Source organism: Vidua chalybeata, chromosome 12, assembly GCF_026979565.1.
Source record: "Vidua chalybeata isolate OUT-0048 chromosome 12, bVidCha1 merged haplotype, whole genome shotgun sequence".
NCBI lineage: Eukaryota > Metazoa > Chordata > Aves > Passeriformes > Viduidae > Vidua > Vidua chalybeata.
Genome location: NC_071541.1, coordinates 17,029,186 through 17,051,992, shown reverse-complemented (window position 1 = coordinate 17,051,992; position 22,807 = coordinate 17,029,186). Strand labels below are relative to the sequence as shown.

General features: G+C 49.7%; 1 protein-coding gene across 2 annotated transcripts in view; it reads left to right on the top strand.

Moving 5' to 3' along the window:
* RBM6 (RNA binding motif protein 6) overlaps positions 1 to 17,187 on the top strand; it is a 58,000-nt gene extending 40,813 nt beyond the window's left edge. For both annotated transcript variants that reach the window (XM_053953713.1, XM_053953712.1), the window contains exons 7-23: positions 816 to 890; positions 2,453 to 2,513; positions 3,980 to 4,048; positions 5,099 to 5,350; positions 5,852 to 6,012; positions 6,740 to 6,837; positions 7,323 to 7,365; positions 7,951 to 8,011; positions 8,954 to 9,045; positions 9,721 to 9,873; positions 10,750 to 10,839; positions 11,512 to 11,601; positions 12,234 to 12,506; positions 13,063 to 13,137; positions 13,736 to 13,833; positions 15,067 to 15,178; positions 16,894 to 17,187. In XM_053953713.1, the coding sequence (XP_053809688.1) occupies positions 816 to 890; positions 2,453 to 2,513; positions 3,980 to 4,048; positions 5,099 to 5,350; positions 5,852 to 6,012; positions 6,740 to 6,837; positions 7,323 to 7,365; positions 7,951 to 8,011; positions 8,954 to 9,045; positions 9,721 to 9,873; positions 10,750 to 10,839; positions 11,512 to 11,601; positions 12,234 to 12,506; positions 13,063 to 13,137; positions 13,736 to 13,833; positions 15,067 to 15,178; positions 16,894 to 17,019 (1,929 nt within the window). In that variant the 3' untranslated portion in view covers positions 17,020 to 17,187. The remainder of the gene's footprint in view (positions 1 to 815; positions 891 to 2,452; positions 2,514 to 3,979; positions 4,049 to 5,098; positions 5,351 to 5,851; positions 6,013 to 6,739; positions 6,838 to 7,322; positions 7,366 to 7,950; positions 8,012 to 8,953; positions 9,046 to 9,720; positions 9,874 to 10,749; positions 10,840 to 11,511; positions 11,602 to 12,233; positions 12,507 to 13,062; positions 13,138 to 13,735; positions 13,834 to 15,066; positions 15,179 to 16,893) is intronic.
* The last annotated feature ends 5,620 nt before the right edge of the window (positions 17,188 to 22,807 follow it).

The window sequence follows — 22,807 nt, the reverse complement described above, 5'->3', positions numbered from 1 at the left end:
TGTGACTTGGCCTGCCTGTGTCCTGTGTGCCCAAGCATGGCCTGTTGTCCATGGCAGATGGGAGCCACCAGGAATCATTGCTGCTCCAGGCAGGAGCCATGGGACTTGTACCTACGACCCATTTTATCTGCCTTTCAGCAGAGCTTGTGGGTGTGTTGGCACATGTCCAAAGCATCACCTGAGGATCTGGAAGCAGTGTATCTGTGGGCAGTGGAGGCCTCAGGTGCTGCTGCTCAGGTGCTCGAGGCCAGCCTCAGCAAGGAAGGGCTGGCTGCAGAGCAGTGGCTTTGCTGGCTGCAGGGCCAGTGGCAGATTTCTGGTGTATTTCTCTGAAGAAAAGCCATGGTTTCATGACTGGCATGAAGACTAACCCAAGTATGAAAATTCTCTTGCCTGAGAGGATTTTTCCATGCATTCCTCCTCGAGTAGCTGCATTGAGACCAGCCTGGTGGTAGCTGGTGTGAGGGAGTCTGTCCAGCTGCCCCTTGCCAGCACCTGGACTAAAGCAGGTTACAGCAGTTTCCCACTCTAATTACTTGTCTCTGCTCTTCCTGGGAGGTGGCAAGGCCTCTCCTGCCTGGTTCCTCTGGAGCTAGCTAACACAGCCTTGTAGCCCCATGCTAGAGCAGGGCACAGGCTGTTTCCCTCCCACTTCCATAGCAAAGCTCCAGCTAACTGAACTGGGAGACTTTCTTCCCCTTTCACCCTGTTTCACTTGCAAAACCTTTAGGAACCAGAGCTTTCACCCCTTTCTTTGCCTCTGAGTAACCTGCGTGTGCTGGGCACGTTCGTCATTTACCCCCTTGTCTCAACAGGGAACTCTTACGATCGGTGGCAAAGAAGTGACCCTTGAATACACTCCATGCCCAGAGTTTTGGCGCTGCAAACGTGTAAGTATGTGCTCAGAGCTGTGCTCAGAGCTGTGTTGTGCTTCCCCTGCTGGCACTCGTGGCAGTGGCAGCTCAGAGGAGTCTTAGCTATTTGCTCGGTGGCCAAAGTCCCTCAGAGTAATTAACACCTGCCCTGAAGCTCTTGCCCCTTCTAAACTGTGCTTTTGCCTACCTTGTTTTTTGGTCTCACCTCTGCGTGCATGTTGCTGTGGTACAGGTAGCCAGGCACAGAACAGCCTTGTCCATATGCAGTGGTTCCTTTTTAAAATGTGGGAAAAATAGCGTGTGGATCCTTTCTCCTTAAAAACCACAATGAGACAGTGATTTTGCCAACCGGAATGGAACAGGCTTCGCTCTGGTTCTTGTGTGTAACCACCCCTCTGCCTCACACAGGAACCTGTGGTCTAGCTGTGGCTGTAGTAAGTGCAGCAGGGAAGGGAGCATGGAAATGGATCCAAGTCTAGGCAGCATGAGCCAAGTCTAGTACATGCTGGAACTGGTCCATTTCTGGGAAGGCACAGTTCCCCAAGCGTCATTTTGTTCCTGTGCCCTCCCCAAGGTTCTCCCAGTACAGGAACTTGTGGCTGCAGCAGGCTGGAGGTGATGGCTGGAGAAAGGACAGGATTGTTGCCTGCATTCCCACTGACTACAGGCTGAGTTTGCAGCAGGACTTGGTTCTAATTAGAGTCCCACCTTGTCCACTGGATCACCCTGGGCTACAGAGACCCTCATCCAGCTGACTGGATGCACTCAGCTGCAAGTAGAGCTGTTGCTCTGTGCCTCATCTCTGCTTGAAGCAGTCCAGAGGTGCAGACACAAGTTTCAAGCAGTGGTTTCAAACAGCTCTCAGTGCACTGAGGTGGCTGCACTGTATGTCCTCACTGTTGCTGTGTGTAGCCATGGCCTGAAGGAGATTTCTTGTGCCCCAGAGCATCCAGAAGGCTTCAGTCATAGGAAGAAATTGCTATGAAACAAAAGCAATGCATTTGCAAAGAGCTTAAGGAGGAAGTCAGGGATGCTGTGTTTGGAGAGAGCTGTGAAAATGGGGCAATTGGCTCTCCCCACAGTGGCTCTAGGTGGGATAACCATCCAAGCCTGTACAGCTCTGCCTCTTGGTTGGCAAACACCTCATTATTAACTGCCCAGATTGCATCAGTATCTACAGTTCAGCTCAGATAAGGACTTCAGCACTGCCTGAGGGGTGAATTCAGGTTAGAGAATGCCAAGGTAACTTTGGACAATTTGAACCAACATTGTGCCTAGCAGGGAGCTTTTGATCCAGCATCACTTGAGAGGGGGAAGAGTTCCATCTCAAGGACTAGTGCATAAATGTGTGCTCAGTAGTTGTGTGAAAGCCCTGTTCCCAAGGCAAACCCAGCTGTGAGTCATATGAGCATTTACCTGCAATTCCAGCAAAGGCCCCTGCTGCCATTCCCCATTGCTGTAACTTTTTCATGGCTGCTACTTTCTGAAAGCAGACTGCAGAATCTGGAATTGTGGAGCAGGTTGTACTCACTGCCTTCAAAACACAACTTCCTCATGCTGTCCATCTTCCATTGCAGTGTAAGGTGTGTACTGTGGGCTACAGATCTTCCTGTTCCTATTGCAAGCTCCCAAGAGATGGTGAGTATATGTCATCCCCTGAGCTTGGTCGGTTAAAAATTTCATCTAACCTGACAAGTAAGTTTTTCTTCTGGTTTCCCATGGCATCCCTCTTGGGGATGGACTAGCTGAGCACTGTGTGGGAGGATTGTTAGTTTTGCTTCACTTAGGCCCCTTTTGCCTGTCCACACTGAAGATGTTACATGCAATGGGTCGCTGTCAGGTTCTCTGCTGCTGTGAGGCTTGGTGGAGAGGTGTCTTACTGCCCACAGCCTTTCCCTCCTACTGTCTGGTGTTGTCCTTTCATCCAGGGAGTTATAACTGTGTGTCCTCTGGGACTGTGAGCTGGTACTGCTCACTATAGGTGAGATGGCTTCCCCTTGACCCACCTTCCTTGGGAGATGCAGCTGCATGGTTTTAGTGTCACTCAGAGACTCTCAGATTTGCCTCACTTTTGACACTCTCAGATTAGGATCACATAATCATTGAATCATTAAGGTTGGAAAAGACCTCTGGAATCAAGTCCAACCATTAACCCATCATTTCCAAGCCCACCATTAACCCATGTCTCTAAGCTCCATGCCTACACATTTTTTGAACACTTCCAGAGATGGTAATTCTATCACTTCCCAGGGTAGCCTGTTCCAATGCTTGACAACCCTTTTGGTCAAGAAATTTTCTCTAATATCTAATCTAAACTTCCCTCAGGGCAACTTGAGCCTATTTCCATTTGCCCTCTCACTTGTTCTTGGGAGAGGAGATTAGAGGCGAATCCAGGACTGGAATTGCTGAGCTCACCTTGCTGGCTGTAAAAAATGCATGAGAGGAGTTCTCTAGGAGCTTCTCCTCACCCCACCAACACCTCTGATTTCTGGGGTGGGAGGGCACAAGAGCCAAAACACACTTCCTTGAGGAACTGATTTCTTTGGGATGATGGCTGTGCCCACCTTCTCCATCCCTGGGTGCAGTGCCAGGGGCCACAGTGCCACAAATGAGTCCTCCACCCTCCTCTGGCACTGTCTGTGCATTCCAGCCACTGTGTAAGAATTGACTCTGTATCTTTGAGCAGACTTCTATGTATTGCACTGTGCCCCAGGCAGAAGGGCAGTTCATTCACTGCTGATGCACAGATCTCTGTTTACTGAAGCACTGTCCCTGTGGTTGTGTTTTCAGTGCTCTGTGACTCCTCCATCAGTGTTGTGAAGGCAGAATTCACACAGCTGCCCCAGTGCAGCTATGGGTTGTAACAAAACTGCCCAGGGGCAAATTAAACAGAGCCTTTAACCTGTTGTGAAGACAGATTGTGGTGAATGCTTCTTACTGACCTGCTTTTCTTGGGAAAGGGTGCAATAAGATAACCTCTCTATGGCTGGGTGAAACAAAGCAACTCTCTAGGCTTTTGCAGTGGTTACTGCAGCTTTGTATGAGTTCTGGCATGCTTTGTGACTGATGGATGTGAAGTGGACTTAAGTGTGCCTCTCTTACAGGGAGCAGAGCAGGCCCAGAGTCCAGAGGTGGTGCTGAGGGAGAGGACACGTCGGCTGAGCAAGAATTCAGTAAGAGTTGCCCTCCCCATTTCTAGGGTTGTGCTCATGGCTGTGTGATTTGCACAGGCAGTTTTCACAGCTGCAGGTGCAAGCTGGTTTCATGTGCAAATTTTACATGAGGTTCTGTAGCCAAAACTGCACTCTACAAACTGCAGACAAATGAGTACAAGCCTGTCCAAGGTGAGCTGTGCTGGCAGCCAAGCAAGTTGTGTGCAAAATCGTTGTGTGTTCTGCCATGCCGCCCACTGCCCAAACAGTGAGAGCAGGGACTTACTCTCAGGGACATTAAAGAAGGAAGCTTCACTGTGCCATGTCTTGCACCCTCATTTGCTTCTCTTTGTGGGAAGAGGCTTCAGCAGCAGGTGCTGGGCTGGTCGTATCCGCCTTTGCAGCCTCACAGATCTGGCTTCCCTTTCCAGCAGTGTTATAAGCTCAGGTAGAGATCTCTTCTACAGTGAAGCCAGGCCATTCAGAGACCTTCAAGCACAGAAGCTTGTTGAGATTTATGTTCTCTGAATGGTATAGCTAGACATTGTTTCTGCCTCAGCTGTGGTCAGTAGGCACCTGATAAAATCTGTGACTGTATTAAGGATGTGTTTGACTCAGTGGTCTCAGGGGGGTCTGAACCCAGTTTTCCTCTAGCATATAAACAGGGTGACAGTTACTAGTTGATATTGCTTGGCTATGGATGATCAGGAGTACATTGTGGATATTAAGGATCACTGCCATATAGGTTGTCCTGGATGTGGAAGGGACATGTCTAAATCCATCCCTGATTCTTGTTTGTTCAGGCAAGAGCCAATCCTAAAAGGAGGCCAAAAAGCCTCTTACCTTTGACTAGAAAAGTCGTGTAAAGCAGCCCAACACAAAACAAGGCAATGGAAAGATGGCAGTACCTGAACAAACCTTGTGTCTGCCAAGTGTTAAAACAGTGGATATGCAACAGGCAGTACAGGTTTGCCTTTTATAAGGAGCACTGCTGCAAGGGCCAGAAAATAGAAGAAAAAAACCTGCTGAAACGTTCTTTTGTGGAACCAGTTCATTTCTCCTCTCTAATAGCAGAGACAAAGCTTGAAACACCTGAGCAAGATTTGTCAGGTCAACCAGGATCTCCAAAGCAGCCTCTCCAACCCTCAGTTCCTGCTCCACAGCAGGAATGTCAGGCTCAGGAACAGGAGCCAAGGAAGAGAGATGAAGGGAGAGAGCGTCGGCCCTCACAGGAGAAGAGGAGGGACATGGACCGGCACCAGGAGCCTCCCTCTCAGAGGGAAGCAGAGGAAGCCACACCACCAGATGGTGGAGGAAGCAGAAGTGAGTGACACAAAGACCAGTTTTGGATCCCTCTTGCTTGCACTCCATGAGGTCGTCTGCAGAAAGGACAGCATTTCACTAAAACCTCTGGAGGCTATTTCTATGTTGTGCAAATCTGTGGCACAGAGTAATGGAGGGCTGTCCAGCTCCAAAGGTGCTGACAAATTGCCTTTAGGAAAATTCATTCAGGCTGAGCTGGCTTTAGGGTGGTGCAATTAATTTAGCACAGCTTCAAAAGTCTTTTGGGCCAGCAGTTACCCTGGGCTGAGCTCTGAGAAGGGGCTACTTTCTCCTCTGTTTTCTGGGAAGGAAAGGTTAGCAATTGGAGGTGGTAACTGGAGCATCTTGCAAAGTGGAGAGAAAAAAGCAGTGGCTTTGAGAGTCAACTGCAAGGAGCCGTGCCCTTGCTTTGAGTGGGTTTAGTCACTGCACACCTAGTTCTAAATTATCTTTTTTCACTACTTTTTCTTCCTGGGCCACCTCCCTGATTGTGTCTCTCAGCAATTATGCTGAAGCGAATCACTCGGTTCACCCCCCCCGAGGTGATCGTGGGGCTGCTGGCCCCGTACGTGCGTCTGTCCACGTCCAGCGTGCGCATCATGAAGAACAAGGCTGGGCGGATGGGGCAGACCTATGGCTTCATCGAACTGGAATCCCATGCTGTAAGTAGTTTCCTGCTTTCACCTGCTCCCTCTGTTGGCATGTGATATCTGTAGAAGTAGAGAAACCACAGAAATACAAGAAATCTCTGTACTTGTGAGGCTGCTGTGCTGGAGCGAGTCCTTCTGCTTGTACCAGGTACAGGAATTAGCTGTTACAGCTGTTGTTCTCTGCCTTTAGTAGTCAAAGATTGATTGTTGTCACAAGATGTGACACTGATTGAGTTTCTCACCTCAGTACATTTCTTTTTAGACACTCTAAACTTGAACACTTCTTGCATAGGTATTTGGTTTGCAGAGAACTTGAATCCAATTATTTTTGTTTGTAGAAGGCAAGAATCTCAATTAACACACCCTCCCATGTCAGAGGGTTCACATTTTCTATTTCTGGGTGGCTCTCAGACTCCATAGCTGTTCTTTGATGTTGGTCCAGAGAGTGTTTACCAAAACACTTCAGGGCAGCAGCAGCCACAGTGCTGCACTGTCTGGCAGCCCTAGGAGAATGTCGTCCCCAGCTGGCTGCTGTAAGTGGTCATAGGACAAGCAGAGAGCCTCACATTGCATTTATTCCTTTTGTCACATCCTAAATACCCTTCACTGACACTTAGACTAATATTTACTGTTGTGTTTCTTGTCCTACTGAGCACAAAACATTCCTTTCAGGCAGACTGGATTTGTAAAATGTGCTGTTTCCTTCTCATGGAAAGGGACATTCTTTTTCCTTTTACAGGAGGCGCTGAGGTTGCTGAAGATACTGCAGAACCTGGATCCCCCCATCTGCATTGATGGGCGTACGTTGGAAGTGAATCTTGCTACAGGGAGGAGAAGGTACTGACAGATGAGGCAGTGGTGTTATCCTTTATGTGCTGTACAGTGAGGCTAGAACTCTGTTGTCAGAGCAGGTGCTTGAAGTTTGGCATTTGGGATTTAGCACAGATGTTTGTACAACCAAAAAATGTGTTGGAGAAGTGAAGGCATTGAAGCTTGAGGAAGCTTCAGTGATTGAACAGAATGGGATTAGTGATCATAATGCATCTTGTTGTCCAGCTATCAAATCCCCTTCTGCAGGAATTAGTGGGTTCAGCTTTTTAAAAAACATGTGGAGAGAGTCATCTTTGTAGACACAGCAGAGTGGAGTCATATTTCTTGTGGAGACAGTGGTTTGCCAAGTCTGTCTCCTGGGATGGACACAGTCCAGGATGTGGCCAGAAAAGATGATCTTTCTGCCTTTATTGGTCCTGCTGATCATTTTGAATATACCGAGGTTAGTGTAAAACCAAATTGCCATTAACAAACAACCTTTGTCTTAACAGGAATGACTATGGGGAGCACGGTGACAATTCCTACTATGGCCCGGTAGGTCTGCACAGCTTCCCTGCAGGTTGCTTAAAGGGAGGGAGCACTGGGGAGTGATGGACCTGACTGTGTTAGGCTTTTTCTCTTTGGATGCTGAAATACTGCAGAACATATTTCACCACATTTGAAGATGGGGTGATAATGCTCAAATGTGCCCACTGCTGCTCTGCCCCTCATACTGCTTATCATTGCACAGAAGTGCAAGTCAGTGCTGCTGGAGGAAGTTCTGGGCTGGGTTACTTGATGCCACACTTTACAGAGGGATTTCACTGATGACTGATCTCAGTTCCCAGAGTGAATGTCTCTTTAGTGTTTGTTACTAGCCTACAGGACTCTTCCCATGTACCGGGTGGGGCAAAGGCTTCCATATGGATTGCTATGAGCACCTCTCATGGCAGCTGCAGAGATCTTGTTCTTTGTGACGCTGTCCATTGCTCTGCAGATGAAAAGCTTTGTCTGCTTGTGCTCTGTTTAGGATGGCTAAATGAGCCCTTCTCCTGAACTTTAGGCCTGTCAAAGGGAGGAGAAGCAATATGATGTTTGTTAAAGAGTGTCTGATCTGTGTGTGTTGTTCACTTACTCCAGGGCAGAAGGGGCATGAGAGACAGGAGGGGTGGCGAATCACAGAGGCGCACCAGAGCACAGTGTAAGTTAAACTCTGCTTCACTCCTACTGTGGAGACTTTTCTTCCTTAAAAGGGCACTGACATGTAGAAATCAGCCCAAAAATATTTTTAAAGGCTAAGAGTAGGTTTGTTTGCTACACCCACTTGTGAGTTCCTTTGCCAACTTTGTTTAGTCACATTTTCCTATCTGATGATGTGTGTGTCTCTCTATTCTCACTGTGCGAAACTACACGCAGATAAAGGAAACTTGCTGCCTATTTTTCCTTGTTGTGGAAAACTGATGGGATAAAATCAGCCTGGCAGTTACTAGAGAAGACAGAAGAAAATACACTTGATGCAGCAATGCCAGTAGCTGGAAGAGCACTCCTGATTGTTTTACTGATTTTTATATAGCATTTCTGAGGTCTGTCAAAGGACACTTTGGAAATGAGAAGCATTCCTGACATTATGGGCCTACTACCCTTAAGGCCTTTGGCTTTTCCTGTAGATATAGTTCACTCCCCTCTCTTCTTGGGAGCTTTCATGCACTGATGGGGTGGAAGGGATGTGGGGAGTGTCATCACTTTAAACAGGATTGAGAGAGAACAGCTTTTCCTTGTTCACAGGAGTGGGTGGATGTAGATACTCATTACCCCATTCTTAGGGAAATTACTGAATTTCATGACCAAGTGTTGTGGTCTTGTGATCTCAGCACAGCTCCTGTAAATTTGTTTTGATATGGAAGTTTTGCCAGAGTCCTAACCAGAATTGTGAAAACTTATCACCCCTCTCACTCCTTAATGAAAAGATTATGTAGGTCAAGTGATGTGAAGATACTCATACCTCTCTTGCCAGGAGAAAAAAAAAATTATTTCCCATTATTGATCCTTTCACCAGTGTAATGTTTGTTCGTGCTTTTGTCTTTGTAAAAGGTAAGTTCTGCTTTTGGAAGCCTGTGGTGCTAACTGCTGTCTCTCTCTTCAGCACCATCAGATGTGTCCACGTACATTTATGATCCTGACACTGGGAATTACTATGATCCCATAGCTGGGACATACTATGACCCTAGAACTCAGGTGAGTGTCTGGGAAGGAAGCTTTACATGCAATATGTTCTTACAAACTGCTCTTCTCTGGAGGGATTTTGCAGCTACGTCCTGAAGACAAGCCAGTGTAGGGCAGTACAGAGGCAGCTTTGTGTTTTTCACTTTGTCTTCTGACCTGTGTGAAAGGGATGCACGTTGCAAAATATCAACTTAATGAGAGGCTAGGAACCCATTAGCTGTGTGTTGAACCAGTTGTAGCTGCCTCTTGCCTCTGAAGCCCTGCCTTTGGAGAGTTTTTGGTCTGCTTTTCCTCAGGTAGACTTAAAGGCAGAGCATCGTAGCTAAATTTTGCTGTAGACATGTGATATGTGACTGTCTGTAAGAAAGAATGGACAGCAGAGCTCTGTTTTCAACTGTGGTCTCTTTGCTTCTCCATCCTAGCCAGCAGTAGCTGTCAAGGATGCCAAAAAAGAGCCATCAGCAGAGATTTTCTGGAAATACAATCTTGTTTTCATGATTCTTGGGATGTCCATGTTGTGGGAGAGCAGGGCAGTGCTCTGGTGACCTGGCTGTGGTCAGCTGCCTTCTGCCCCAGCAAAGTTCTGAAGTTTTTGTCCTCTGCAGTCCCTTCCTACTGTGCTCAGCAAGAAGCCCAGTAAGAAGACTGCAGTGGTTGGGCTAAGCCTGCTCCAAATGCCTCTTTCAGAGGGAAGTCACAATCGAGCGGGAACCCTCCTCACCCCCCACGGAGAGCAGAAGGCGGCGGCACGGGAGCCAAGAGTGGACAAGTGACAGGAAGGAGCCACACGGCAGGGACAACAGGGACAAAAAGGACAAAGGGAAAACTACTTCTGCTAAGGTAACTCCCTCCAGGCATCAGAATGACCTGAGGCCAGGAGGCTGAGGGAAGAGGTGAGAAAATGGAGAGTAATTGGAGAATTCAAAAAGGATGGGACAGTGAGAGAAGACAGTGGGGTCAGCAGCCAGAAAGGAACATGGTGGTTATCCAGCCAGGGAGTAAGTTCCCAAAATTTTTCTCTCCTTACATTAAATCCAAGGCTTCTCATCCCTTCCTTATGGTGAAGGATTCAGACACATCCAAGTAACTGAGACATGTTTCACTCAGGTTGCTGAAAGCACCCAACTATTGTAATAGACAACAAAAAACTAACAGAGACATTTAAACACATCAAGTCAGATGATGATGGATAAACAGCTTTCCCCTAACTGCAGTTTCTGCCCCCCCAGTCCTAGGACAGTGCCCTTCACTGCTGTTCACAGTCAGCAAATGCCAGTGTGGGAGCTGCTGGTTGGGAGTAACTGGCCAAAGCGATGTTTGAGCACAGCCCAGGGCTGTGACACTGACAGGGCCTGAGGAATGCCAGGAGGGTTGCTAGATGTCAATGCAGAAACTTTGTGTTCTTCCTTGCCTCTTGGTCTGAATGTGCTCAGTGGCATGACCAGTCCTGAGCACATGGGACTTGAGGGCTGTAGCTCCCCCTGAGGCTGGTAACAAGCCAGCCAAGGAGTCATCAGAGGCTTTCAGGGACACTGACCTAGGAGAAGCGTGGTCCTGTCTGAATGGAGGGTAAAAGCATCTCCAGTAGAAATCATTCTGTCATTTTTCCCACTTGCTTGTTTTCCATGGATGCTCAGAAGTGGCTTCCTGGCTGCACTGTGCTCTCTCTGACACCTGTGTAATCGCTGGCCTAATGCCCAGTCTTGGATTTTTCAGAATGAGCCTGGAGAGGAGAGATTCTTTGCAGAAGATGTCTTCAAAAAGCCATTGCCTCCCTCTGCGAAGAAGGATGAGGGCACAGGCCTGGTAAGGTGTTGCACTTGTCTTCCCTGGTCAAGTGTGAGTAACTCGTGAGCCAGTAAATTGGAGCCTGGGCTCCAGCCTAGTTCTCTGTAAAATGTGTGAAAGTGAAGCTTCATCCCAGCTTCATCCCTGTCTGTGCTGCTGAGCACACAGCTGAGTATCACAGGCTCATCCTGTGCAGTGCTGACTGCAGTCTCTGGTGCCCTCTGTCCAGCATAAAGAAGATCCTGAAAACCCCACCATGCTGGCTGAGCCTGGCCATATGTTGTGCCACAGTCACAGCAGAGAAAATTGGTGTTGTCTGGCAGTGGGGGTGGCTTTGAACCTGGTCTTCATGTCCTTTGTGGACACACAGAGGTGCTCAAATGTGGCCTGGCCCTGCCCCAGCTCCCTCACTGATATGAGTGACCGCTGTCAGCATCACAGTGTAGCAGAGAATGAGAGCGGGATGGGCTGAGGCAGCATGGTGAGCTGCTGCAGCTGTCTCTGAAATCATGAATATGGCTCCAGGAGATCTCTGGATTCCCCAGAATGGGAATGTCTCCCACCAAAACCACCACCTCATTTCTGCCAACCACCTGGTTTCCTTGGAGACCTGTTTGAATGAGTGCTTAGTTACTGTGTGCTTTGAGTCCATGCTGTGGCAGTCTCAACACCTGACCTTGATTGTTTCAGACTGAGACTGGAGAGGAGAAGTTCTCTGCAGAAGATGTCTTTAAAAAGCCTTTACCTCCTTCTGTGAAAAAGGAAGAGAGTGCAGCCCCAGTAAGTGTCTCCATAGGATTGTATTTTGACCTGTTTGAGCCTGGATACAGTTCTAGGGAGGCTCAGCACAGCCTGGCTGCAACTGTGAGTGCCAGAGGTACCAGAGATGTTTCTCATGCCAGAGGAGGGAGTGCTGGGGGTGGAAGGCAGTTTGTTTTTTAAGTCTGAACTTGTTTGTGGGATTTGAGTATGGGGACATTTGTTATCTGCATTTGAGCAGGATCTCACTCAGCCAGTCCTAAGGCAGAAAACTCTTCCAGCCACCTCCAGGGTGAGGAAGACCAAATCTCACTGATCTCCATTTCTAGAGGAAGTGAGTGACAGCAGCTCACTGCCAAACAGCCACTGCCTCGGTTGGCTTCTTGCGCTCTCAGGTGTGTGGCAAGTTGGAAAAGCCTGGCACCAAAGCACGGCCTGTCTAGAGAGCAGAAGGGCTTCTACCCCGTGGTGTGAAGGGAGAGAAGCCAGCCAGCTCCTCTCTGTTCCCTGCCTGTGCTGCTGGGAAGCAACTCTCTGCCTCTTGGACTGGAACAGAGACAGGAGTCACGGGGAGATGGGCTGGGGAAGCAAAGCCCCGCTGGCCTGGCAAGCTTGATGCTACAAATTGTCACACTTTTCTCCACTTCCCTCAGCCCAAGGTGGTGAACCCTCTGATAGGACTGCTGGGAGAGTATGGAGGAGACAGCGACAATGAAGAGGAGGAGGAAGAGGAGGAGCAATCGCAGGCTCAGTGGCTGCCGCCTCCCCCGCACCCGCCGGCACCGCGCGAGGAGCAGCCGCGGAAGGCCAAGGCCAGTGATGACAAACTGACTGACTGGAACAAGCTGGCCTGCCTGCTGTGCAGGAGGCAGTTTCCCAACAAGGAAGTGCTCATCAAGCACCAGCAGCTTTCCAACCTGCACAAGGTATGGGGAAGCTGGGGGCTGCCCTTGGCTCAATGGCTTTGTGAGCTGCACGGAAAATGCAGTGGTTGGGTGGGAAGAGCTGTGCTGAAATTAACACAGTAGCAGGCAAAGTTCCCCCAGAGCTCTGTTCAAAGCATTGTGTGAACTGCTTGTTCCTGCCATGGGAGTGCTATAACGTCAAGGTGTGACTTTGTAAGCTGTAGTGAGATAGCTAAGGCTTGGGGAGAGTGGGGTGCTGGCACACACGAGTGTGAGAGTGGTAAGAACTTGGCACGTGCACCCCCCATGTTCTGTGCTGCCTTTGAGCTCTTGCTTTTAGGAGAGCCAAGCTGCACATGGGTTAAAATAGGACTGGTTGCCTTCCTTACTGCAGGGAGGAAGGGCTTCAGGCCTCTGTGGGGGAGCAGGTGGTGTGGGCTGCAAGAGAGGCTGCTGTGCCTGGTATAGTGCAGGTACAAGAGCATGCTGCTTTACCTGTGCTCCTTATGGGTGGAGCAGATGACCCTGACAGCTTGTGTTCTCTGCTTGACACTGCCTTCTGTCTTCCTCCTTCCAGCAAAACCTAGAGATTCATATGAAGATTAAACGATCCGAGCAGGAACTGGCATATTTGGAGAAGAGAGAGCGTGAGGTGTGTCTGTGGTGGTGGGCAGGCAGCTGCTTGTGCTTCTGCACTGGGGGGGTGGTGGTCCCAGGGGGACCCTCCACTAATGCTCCAGGTGTCAACAGGCATCCACTTAGGCACCAGGCATCAGATACCTCCCAAAAGTGAACTGTGGGCTCACTCTGCACAGGGACCTTTAGGTAGTTCTATGACTTCTAAGAGCAGATCTCTCTTTTCCCAGAAGGGTCTGAGTGATTTTGTTGTCCTGCAAGCCAGCACTGGGCTCTGGAGTAAGTGGGACACAAATTTCCATCTAAAACTGATGGGGTGTATGGGCTGCTGCTGTCTGGCCAGGGACAGGAGAGCTGTGGCTGTCCACTGTAAGGTCACAGAGCTGCTCCTCGTGTGGTAGCTGGAAGGCTGCAACAGCAGGTCTGGGTCAGCCCAACAGAAGGCATCTGTACAGAGCAAGTGTATTGTGGGATGTGAGCATTCAGGGTTTGTGAGTCCCCAGGACAGCCTTCCAGCCAGCTGAGGATGTGATGAGACCTGGATTCAGAGCAGTCTCCTACTGTGCTGAATCCTTCATAGCTCCTGTACTTATTTTGCCCTTTCTGTTGTGCAGGGGAGGCATAAAGACAAAGGAAATGACCGGAGAGAGAAATTCCAGCAGATGGATTCACCAGAGAGGAAACGACTCAGATACGACCGGGACTCGGAGAGGTAATGGCTGTTCTGGGTTACATCTCTTTGGGGATACTGATGCCAGGATGAGATGTGTGCTGCTGGCAGACCAAGGCTGGGAATTGTCCAGTGGGGTAGATCTGCAAAGTAACAGCCAGACAGACAGAGACAGAGCTCCTCAAAGTGTGAGCCTGTTGTACTGCAGGACATCTTGTAGGGGGCAGAAAAGGGCTGGGGTAGAAACAAGGCAGAGGCAGAGAAAAGCTGCCTGGTGCTGGAGGGGTGAGATGGGGGTCTGAGTGTGTCTGGCTGGACACAGAGGGCAGAATGCAGCCTGTTCCCATCCACCTCGTCCTTAAGGCACTTGCTGCCCTCCTGTCCTGGCATGTAGCCATTGAAAGAAAGAGCAAAGCTGTGTTTCATCTGTTCCCTGACTCAGAGGAACGCTGGGAGCTGTTTCCATCTCTTTGGGAGTAGGTGGAGGAAGAAAGTGCGTGCTGTGTGAAGTTCCTGACAGGCCTGCCTGCTGTGAGCTCGCGTGTTCAGTGGGCTGAGGAACGGCCAGGCATGTGTTGAAGATGGAACTGGTTATGTGCCTGTTTCTTCTGGCACGGCACCTCAGAAGGAATCCTGTCCTTTGTGTCTTGCAGTTTAAACATCCACATCTTCTCTTCCCTCTGTTTTCCTGGAACAGCTGTAGATAAACTAAAACAGTTTGTGTGCAGTGTCACCAGCAGCCAGAAAGCAGAAATTGTCTGAAGGAAGAGTCTTTTATGCTGAGAGGTTTTCAAATCTGTGGCTTTTGGTTAATGGTCTTGGATGAATAATGAAGTGGGAGAAAGAGTGTCCAAATCAACACTGCATCTGTTGAGCTCCATGACCACAGTGCTGGGAGAAAGGAAAGATCTAACAGAGCAGCAGGGATTAGACTTTGCTTTCTTGCTATTGCTAAGACTTTAATTAAGAAATGCAAGCACAGAAGGCTCCTGGCTTGCTTACACTGTAAATATTTTGAAGTCTGAGCTCATTTCCTGTGCCCTGGTGTATTTCCCCCTGAGGTGGGACAAGAAATTGGGCAGTCAGAGGTGTGTGAGCCCTGCACACAGAATCCACCGTGGTGGTTTCCTTAGGCAGTGTGCTTCTGGCAAGAAACCTGGATATCCCTCATGAGAGGCTGAAATGTCAGTGAAGGTTCTATTAGTAGAAGTAAAAATCCCTGGCGTGTGTTTGAAGCATTACGAGACTGGGCAATTGATTGTGGTTCTTTTGCAGCGACTATGACCCGAGGCTCGACAGTAACAACAAAGGGAACCGAATGGTGCAGTCTCCGGGGTGGAAGAAGGGCTTTGGCCACAACCAGCAGGGCACAGCATCACCAGTGGAGGTGAGTCTTCCTTGCCTTTCAGAGCACACCACTGTCCTGCAGCCCATAATGTTTCCCAGGACAGCTGGAGGGAGTTCAAGTCAGGCTGCAAATCTCAGCACCTGCTTGATGGAATAATAATGTGTGCACTGCTGAACTTTGCAGGCTGGGAGGGGCTGCAAGTATGTTGGCTCTCGAAAAAGATTAGAATTTGTATTGATCTGGAGGTATAGAAAATAGAGTAACAGTGAGCAGGAAGGGTGTGAGCATCTCATTAGTACCTGCTCAAAGTCAGGCTAGGGTTTGAACAGGTCACCAGCTCGGTTCTCTGCAGCAATGTCAGCTGGGGAAAAAGGTGAACTTCCCCTGGGGAGGTGTGAGCATAGACAAAACCACAGGACTCAAGGTGCTCTTTTTCTGCTCTGCTTAGTGCTTGTGAGGCTCTTGCTGCCATTGCAGACTCTGGACATTAGAAGATAATACCAAGATATAGCACCTGACAAGGAACAGAGGCCCATTGGCAAAGGATGTCAGGGATAAGCAGGGTCAGGTAGATCCTTTCTTCTCTGACAGGCTGGTCTCTCAGTGGACCTTAATTTACTGCAGAGGGTTTATCAGAGAAGCAGCCTGGGGCAGGGTCTGCTCTGCCTTGCCCAGGGCCACATGAGCAGCGCCGTGTTCTGGTGGCAGGTTTATGGCTGGCCAGGTGCTGTGGTGCCCACAGCTCTCTGCTGAGGCACAGGCAGCTTGGAGCAGGGCTCACGGGGTGACGCTCAGCCTGCAGTCAAGTAGGTCATTAAAGCAAATATTTGAGTCTTCATGACGCATGTTTGCTTGAGCCTGTATCCATGAGGGAAGAGTCCCTCTTCAGTGCAGACAGCAGGAACCAGCCCCAGCTGCTGCTCAGTCCTTGTGGTGAGGTCCCTGTGCCCATAAAACAGGCTCTGCCCAGAGCCAGCTCCAGCGCCGCGCTCTGGGAGGTCTGAGCTCCCGTCAGGGCTCCCCATCTGGATGGGGAGCTGATGGCAAAGCACAGCCCTCCTACAGTTCATAGAAAGGCCAGAAGAGATGTGCTTGCCTTTCACTTCCAAGTCATGCTGGGCAAAGCCATGTGACCATGCCAGCCCCACACAACTCTGATCTCTTGGCCCAGCTGGTGAGATCTCTGGTGTTCAGGTGGGTTGGACTGAAAAGCCAGAGAAACTTCCAGCCTCGGGCCTGCTCTCCTGGGCTAACTCCAGGCAGGTATTGCTGAATAATGCAGGTGCTGGCTGCAGAAGCCAGTCCTTGAAAACTGATTGAAATTCCAAGCGAGGTACCAGTGCCCATGGGAGCTCTGTTAGAGAGAACAGCTGAGCTTGTGCCAATGCAGGCAAACTGCAAACAGCTCCCCAGGAGCCCAGCTCTCACCCGTGCTTTCCTTTGCTCGTGTTCAATCCTGGCTCGCCCGTGGCTGCCGACGCTGTCTCTTGGCTGCCCACCCTTGGCTGCCCACTCCTCCGTCTGCTCCTCCACAGCTGCTCCCTGGGGTTTGATTCCCACTGGGCATTTTCTGGCTGCCTTTGTTGCCCACAAAGGGTCTGTAGTTTTTCCCAAACAGCTTTTGGAAGAACACAGAGCGCGTGCTCTTCCTCCGCTCACGTATCCACACGGGAGCAGTCAGCACTCCTGAAGCAGCCCAGGGAAGCTTATTTATGGGAGGAGAAATCACTAACACAAGCTGTGTCTGTTTGCAGGCAGAAAACAGGAGGAAGGGCCCTGGGCTGGGGGCCCCAGGGAAGCCCCCCAAGAGGCAGTCCAACGAGACCTACCGCGACGCCGTCCGGAGGGTCATGTTTGCCCGCTATAAGGAACTTGAGTGAATGGTGGAGGAACCCCAGATCTGTCTTGCTCCATCTCTGTCTCTTTCTCTGTGTCATGTTCTTTTGAAGGTTTGGTCTTTTTTTTTTTTTTTTTTTTTTTTTTTTTTTTTTTTTTGTTTTTTGAATTGTTACAGGTTTTGCTGCTAGAATTTTTTTAATAAAACTGAAAATTTGTTTCAGTGCTTGTCTTTTGGCTAAAATGGTGTGTTTTAAAAGCATGGTGCTTTGAAAGGTTCCCATTGTGTTTTGCTCTCTGCTGATGAGGTCACTGGGAGTTGCTGCTGTGTCCGTGGGACTGGAACAGGTTTGGTAGCTTGGAGACCCTATCAGTGGTGCCACTGTCCTGCAGCGTGTTCTCTGTCGTCTCAGGGACAGATACCCCTGGTGCCATGTACTCCTGGCTCAGGGTGGGAGCTGGGAGCAGGAGATGGCCCCAAGACCTGGGAGGAATTCAGGAGCAGGAGTGATCTCTGTGGGATTCATCCTGGCAAATGATGAGGTCAGTGGGGTTCAGTTAATAGCAGGAGCTTAATGGCTGATGGTGACCTCATTAGTGCTGGGTGTTGTCTGGGCGTCCCAGCAAGGGCAGAACATTCCACGTGGGGTGGGCTGGATCTGGTGGCAGTGTTCTGTGGGGACCCTCATGGGGATATAACCATGCTGGCCCAGGGTGTCAGGGGAACAGAGGAAAAGCCAAGTAGGTGCTGCTGGCCTGTCCTGGGGAGGTGTGGAGGCAGCTCCTGGGCAGGAGTTTGTAGCAGGGGCAGTTTGACCAAAGCACAGGATAGTTTGTGTGTGTGAGCACAGCAGGGGACAAGGGTGAGTGTGGCCTGCAGGGATAAGGATGATGCCAATGGCTGTGGCTGGTGGGAGCAGATCTCATGCCCAATGGGGAGCTGGTACCCACCACCACCACCTTCCTGTTCACGTGGCAGAGAGCAGGGCCTGACACTGCTTTCAAGTACTCCAAAGAAGGGAAAGCAGGACATGTGGAAGCTGAAAGCAGCAGGATTTGGAGGTGAAGAGCCACCTGCAAGAGCTGACAACTTCCAAAGGCAGCAGAAGACCTGTCCAAGCTGTGTTTCCTTGTGTCTGGCACAGGCAGTGCCACAGGAGCATGGAGGACACGTTTGCAGTATTGTAGCCCCTGGTTCTGCAGCCAGGGGTGGTGGAGGTGTGTGTGGTGCTGGTGAGTACGTGGGGGGCGAGGGCCTTCAGTCTTCCTGGGAGCCCCAAGCATGTAAGAAGGTGATGGGCTCCTGGGGATGAACTCCTACACAGGAAGAAATGGTGGTGGCACCACAAGCTGGTGCTGTCAAGTCTGGAAATTATCCATGCACCAAGGGGGAAGAAGTGTGACTCTGATGGGGCATCATTTTGAGAGAGGGAAGAGGGGAATCTGAGTGCAGATTGGTAGCTACAGCTCAGGCTGTCCTGCACCTGGGTGTGCCAAAAATGAGCACCTACAGAGCATCATTCCCAAGACAAGCAGAGGGAGCCTTTACAGCTGCCAAATGTGAGAACCCATTAGCTGATTTTATTAATTTGCTAAGTGGGTACATGCATCTTAGTGAAAGTATGTTAACGACTGATAATACGTGATTAATTAGAAGATAATAAACCAGATAAATGTAAGAGCAGCTTCTCTTGGACAGATGGACCACACTAAATAATGTGTGTTCCTTGGCTTCGTCGTGTGCTTGCTTGCTTCTAATCTGTGATGTGCGTGTCTGAAAGGAGAAGCAACACAACACTTTCCTTGCAGGCCCATTGCCAGGGCTTAAGTTGGGAACAGAAGAGGAGCAGGAACAGACTGCTGTGAAAATGAGAAAAAAAGTAATTAAAAATATCTACTTGCAGGATGTATCTGTCTCCAATTGAGAGAAATCCCTTTTCTGTCTGTGGTGGTAGATATACCTCCCATGAGTTGTATTAATCATAGAAATACTTGGTGTGTTTGCTTCTACTATTTTGATGATCATAGTAAATGTTTATGGGAAATCAGGAATATTGTTTGTGTCGTAAGAGGTCAGAGCAACACGGTGTTACTCCCACAAATGTGGGATTTCTGGGGATGTGCTGTGTGTGGCTTGGGAATACCTGAACTGTAGGAAGTATTCCAGTGCCAGCCCATGGAAAATCAAGGTATCCCCTGGACAGATACTGACTTAATTCCTGGAAATTCCACTTCCTGAGGTAACCCAGAGTGAGTGAACCCGCCCCAGAATGTGTATTCCCTTGAAGATGGGTGTGCATAGCCTGTACATACATCTCTCCATAGGCATGGCATCTACCCATGCTGTGCATCTGCAGGGGCTATCCAGGGTTAGAGGACATGGAGCCCTCCACTGGGGCTGGGTTGAGGTGACTGGAACAAGGTTATTCACAAACTGGAACAGACAAATAGAGCGAGAAGCTAAAAGCATTACAAAGAAGCACCAAACCAGAAAACATCATGTTCTCTCAGGAAAACAGCAGCGTAGTCGGTGATGCAGAAACCCCAAGTATTTATCCTTGGTGCAGTGGTTTTGATGCCTTTAATATTTTTTAAAGGATGGTGACCCAAAGCTGTAGCTGAATTGCAGCTACCTTTACATCTTATAACCCTTTTGCTTTTATTTCAGAGATTACTCACTACTGCACTTCTGCTGTGGCTGTGTTCAGCACATTGCCTTGTGTGCCATCCTGTGGTGATGGGTAGGGCTCAAGTTACAATTTACTTTTATTTTTGGAAGGTCCTAATAAGAGAAGTGGAAAAACTCACAGGGTAGGTCCTGTGAGCAGTTGCTTGGTGTGCAGGTGTTACACACAGGAGGAGGACTGGGGTGACCTCTGATCAGCACTAAGGTTGGAGTGTACAAAAAGCCCAGGCAGAAAAGGCAGAAGAAGGGGGTTCAAGGGATTATTTAATTGAAAAGGAACAGGCAACAGGAGCGTTGGACTGTGAGTGGAACCAAAGGGGAGGTGAAATCCACCATTTAGAGGGTTGGAGGCACTTCTGCCTGGACCCCTGCTCAAGAGAGTGTCGATCTCTGAGCTCTATCAGTCACACAGATTGGTATGCAGGAGGCTGCTTCAGACATCTGAGAGGTTCTGGAGCATGAGCTTCTTTTTTCCACCCTTTTCCAATGTAAAGCAAGTAGATAGTCTTAGATTTCCAATATTTATTCATTTTAATATTGATACAGCAGTGACTCAGTCCCTTCTCAGTGAAACATATTTATGTAAAGAGATGGAGCTGTGCTTTGTAAATAGAAAAAAACAGTAAGCAGGGCTGAGGGAAGTGTTTGTAAAAGGGAAGAGAATAGAGAAGCCAGGGAATGCCTTTCCCTCTGCAGCAGTGACCTGCCTCAGGGAGAGAGGGGCTGCTGGAAGGAGGACAAGGTGGGGGTTGCCCCTCAGATACCAGCTGAATATGATGAACAATTTTGCTCATTTAATGTTTTAAGATTTGAGAAACAGGAGTTCAGTGTTCAGAGGAGGTTGTTGCTCAAATCATGCCCCTGTTTTAATGTAGGTTTTCCATTTCCTTATTTATCCATATCCATACAAAGACCATTCTGTTCTTTGTTCTTGTACTGGGGACGTTAACGCTTTCAAATGTCATCAAGTATAATCTTTGTGAAGCTGCACTTTAATGGACTTCCTTCTGGTAGCACAAAGCTTCAAAGGAAGATGAATGACACTACAGTCAGTCACAGTACCCAGAATAGCTGGGATAAGCATGGACACAATTGTCCAAGCTTCATGTGGATTTTTCTTGCCAGCACATTTTGAAGGAGTTGTGGTCTGGTCAAACTACTGCTGGTGGCTGTGTGGGTCTGTGTATGTGCCCTTTTTGCAGCCTGGGGGAGGCCAGTCCTGTCCAGCTGTTAAAGTGCACCTCTTTCCCTGTGGAGTGCTTGGGAGTGCTTTGAGGAAGCTGGGAATGTGAGCATTGCCCCCCAGGGACAGAGTCCCCAGTCCCATACAATGGAAGGATGGGCTGGTCCACAAAAGGCAGAGGGCTGGATAACAGCTTGGAGCTCAGCCCTGGAGCTGCCCCAGCCATCACCCCACAGGCACTGCTGCTGCTGCAGACACCCAGCGAGCATCTCCCACCCCAGGACATCCCTCTGCCCACCTACAGCAGGATTCCACACTGCCCCATGCTGGGCTCCATCACCAGGGAAGGAGAGGATCAGCCTGAGGAGCTGGAGCACCTGTGCTGGGGTGGTTTGGATTCCTGTTAAGGAGAGGCAGCAGGAGCAGGGTCACCCCAGCTTGTCACAACAAGCTGGCAACAAAGCTGCCTGAACCTCCTGTCCAAGGTCCATCCATGAGATGGGGCTGCCCACCTCAGCCTGAATCTGGCCAGGAGAGAAGGCTGGACCTGAGCACAGCTTGAGAGAGTGTCCACAGCACTGGCCTAGCCTTAAATGGAGTCCCCAGTCCAGTGGGCAGCAGGTGGGTGCCTGGGGGCTCACCTGAGGCCACTCAGTGTCCCCAGGGCCCCAGCAGGGTCTTGGGTAACTCCCTTGGGTCCTTCTATTGCTGGGGCATAGGAGAGGGGCCAAGCAGCTCTCTTGCAAAGGCAGGGAAGTCCCTTTTCACCAGTGTTCTGTTGGGCTGTGCCTGATCCATTAATTTGGCTCTGGGGTGCACTTCTGAAATCCATCTCACAACTTCCCCCACTTTTGGATTGTGTCCTGGAGCAGCTCAGGAGAGGTCTGGCTTGGGCCAGTATCAACCAGATTCCTTTCAGATGAAACCAAACCCAATATGCTCCAGGAATGCACCTCATGCTCCCCAGCCACTGATGGGCGTTCAGGCTGCAGGATCAGCCCAGAGCCTGTCTGGAGCTAAAAAACACCTTGTAAATCACAGAATCATTTAGATTGGAAAAGACCTCTAAGATCACTGAGCCCAGCTGTTAACACTGCCAAGCCCATCACTAAACCATGTCCCCAAGTGCCACTTCTACATGACTTTTAAATCCCTCCAGGGATGCTGACTCCACCAGTTCCCTAAAGAGCCTATTTCAATGCTTGACAATCATTTCAGTGAAGAAATTTTTCCTAATATCCTATCTAAACCTCCTCTGGCAAAACTTGAGGCCATTTGCTCTTGTCCTGTCCTCTTGTCCTGATTAAACCACAACACATTTGTTGCCTGAGGGAAGAGCCTGAACACCCCCCTGCCCCAGCCTCCAGCTCCAACCTGCTGCCAAGGAGTTGTAGAGAGCAATAGGGACTCCTTGTACCCCCTTTTCTCCAGGCTGAACCCCCCCAGTTCCCCCAACCCCTTCTCATCAGACTGTGCTCCCAGCTCCATTGCCCTTCTCTGGACATTCTCCAGCACTTCAATATCCTTCTATAATAGTGAGGGGCCCAAAGCTGAACACGGGATTCAAGGGGAAATATATAGTTAATACATCGGGTCCATGGGTATCTGTGTCTGCTCCTGCTGCACTGTGCTTGTGCATTGGAGCCCAAATCCTCCCAGATTTGCCTTTTGCTCTGGAGTTGCCCATGGACCAGAGCTTTCCCTTCTACCCCTGGTGCCTGTGTCCACGAGCCTCTCCCATCCACCGCGCTGCTCTTTGGCTTCCCAGTCCCCAGCAGGAGCGCTGCATCCGCTGCTTTCCTATCCCCCTCCATGAGCTGGGCCCCGAGCTGCAGGGATGGAACTTCCCGGGAGAAGACGAGTATTTCCCTGTGGCTCCATGGAAGCCCGGCAGCCCGGGCCACACCGATCCCACACCGCTAGATGGCAATTGCGGTGTGCGCACGGAGGGGACGGACCAGAC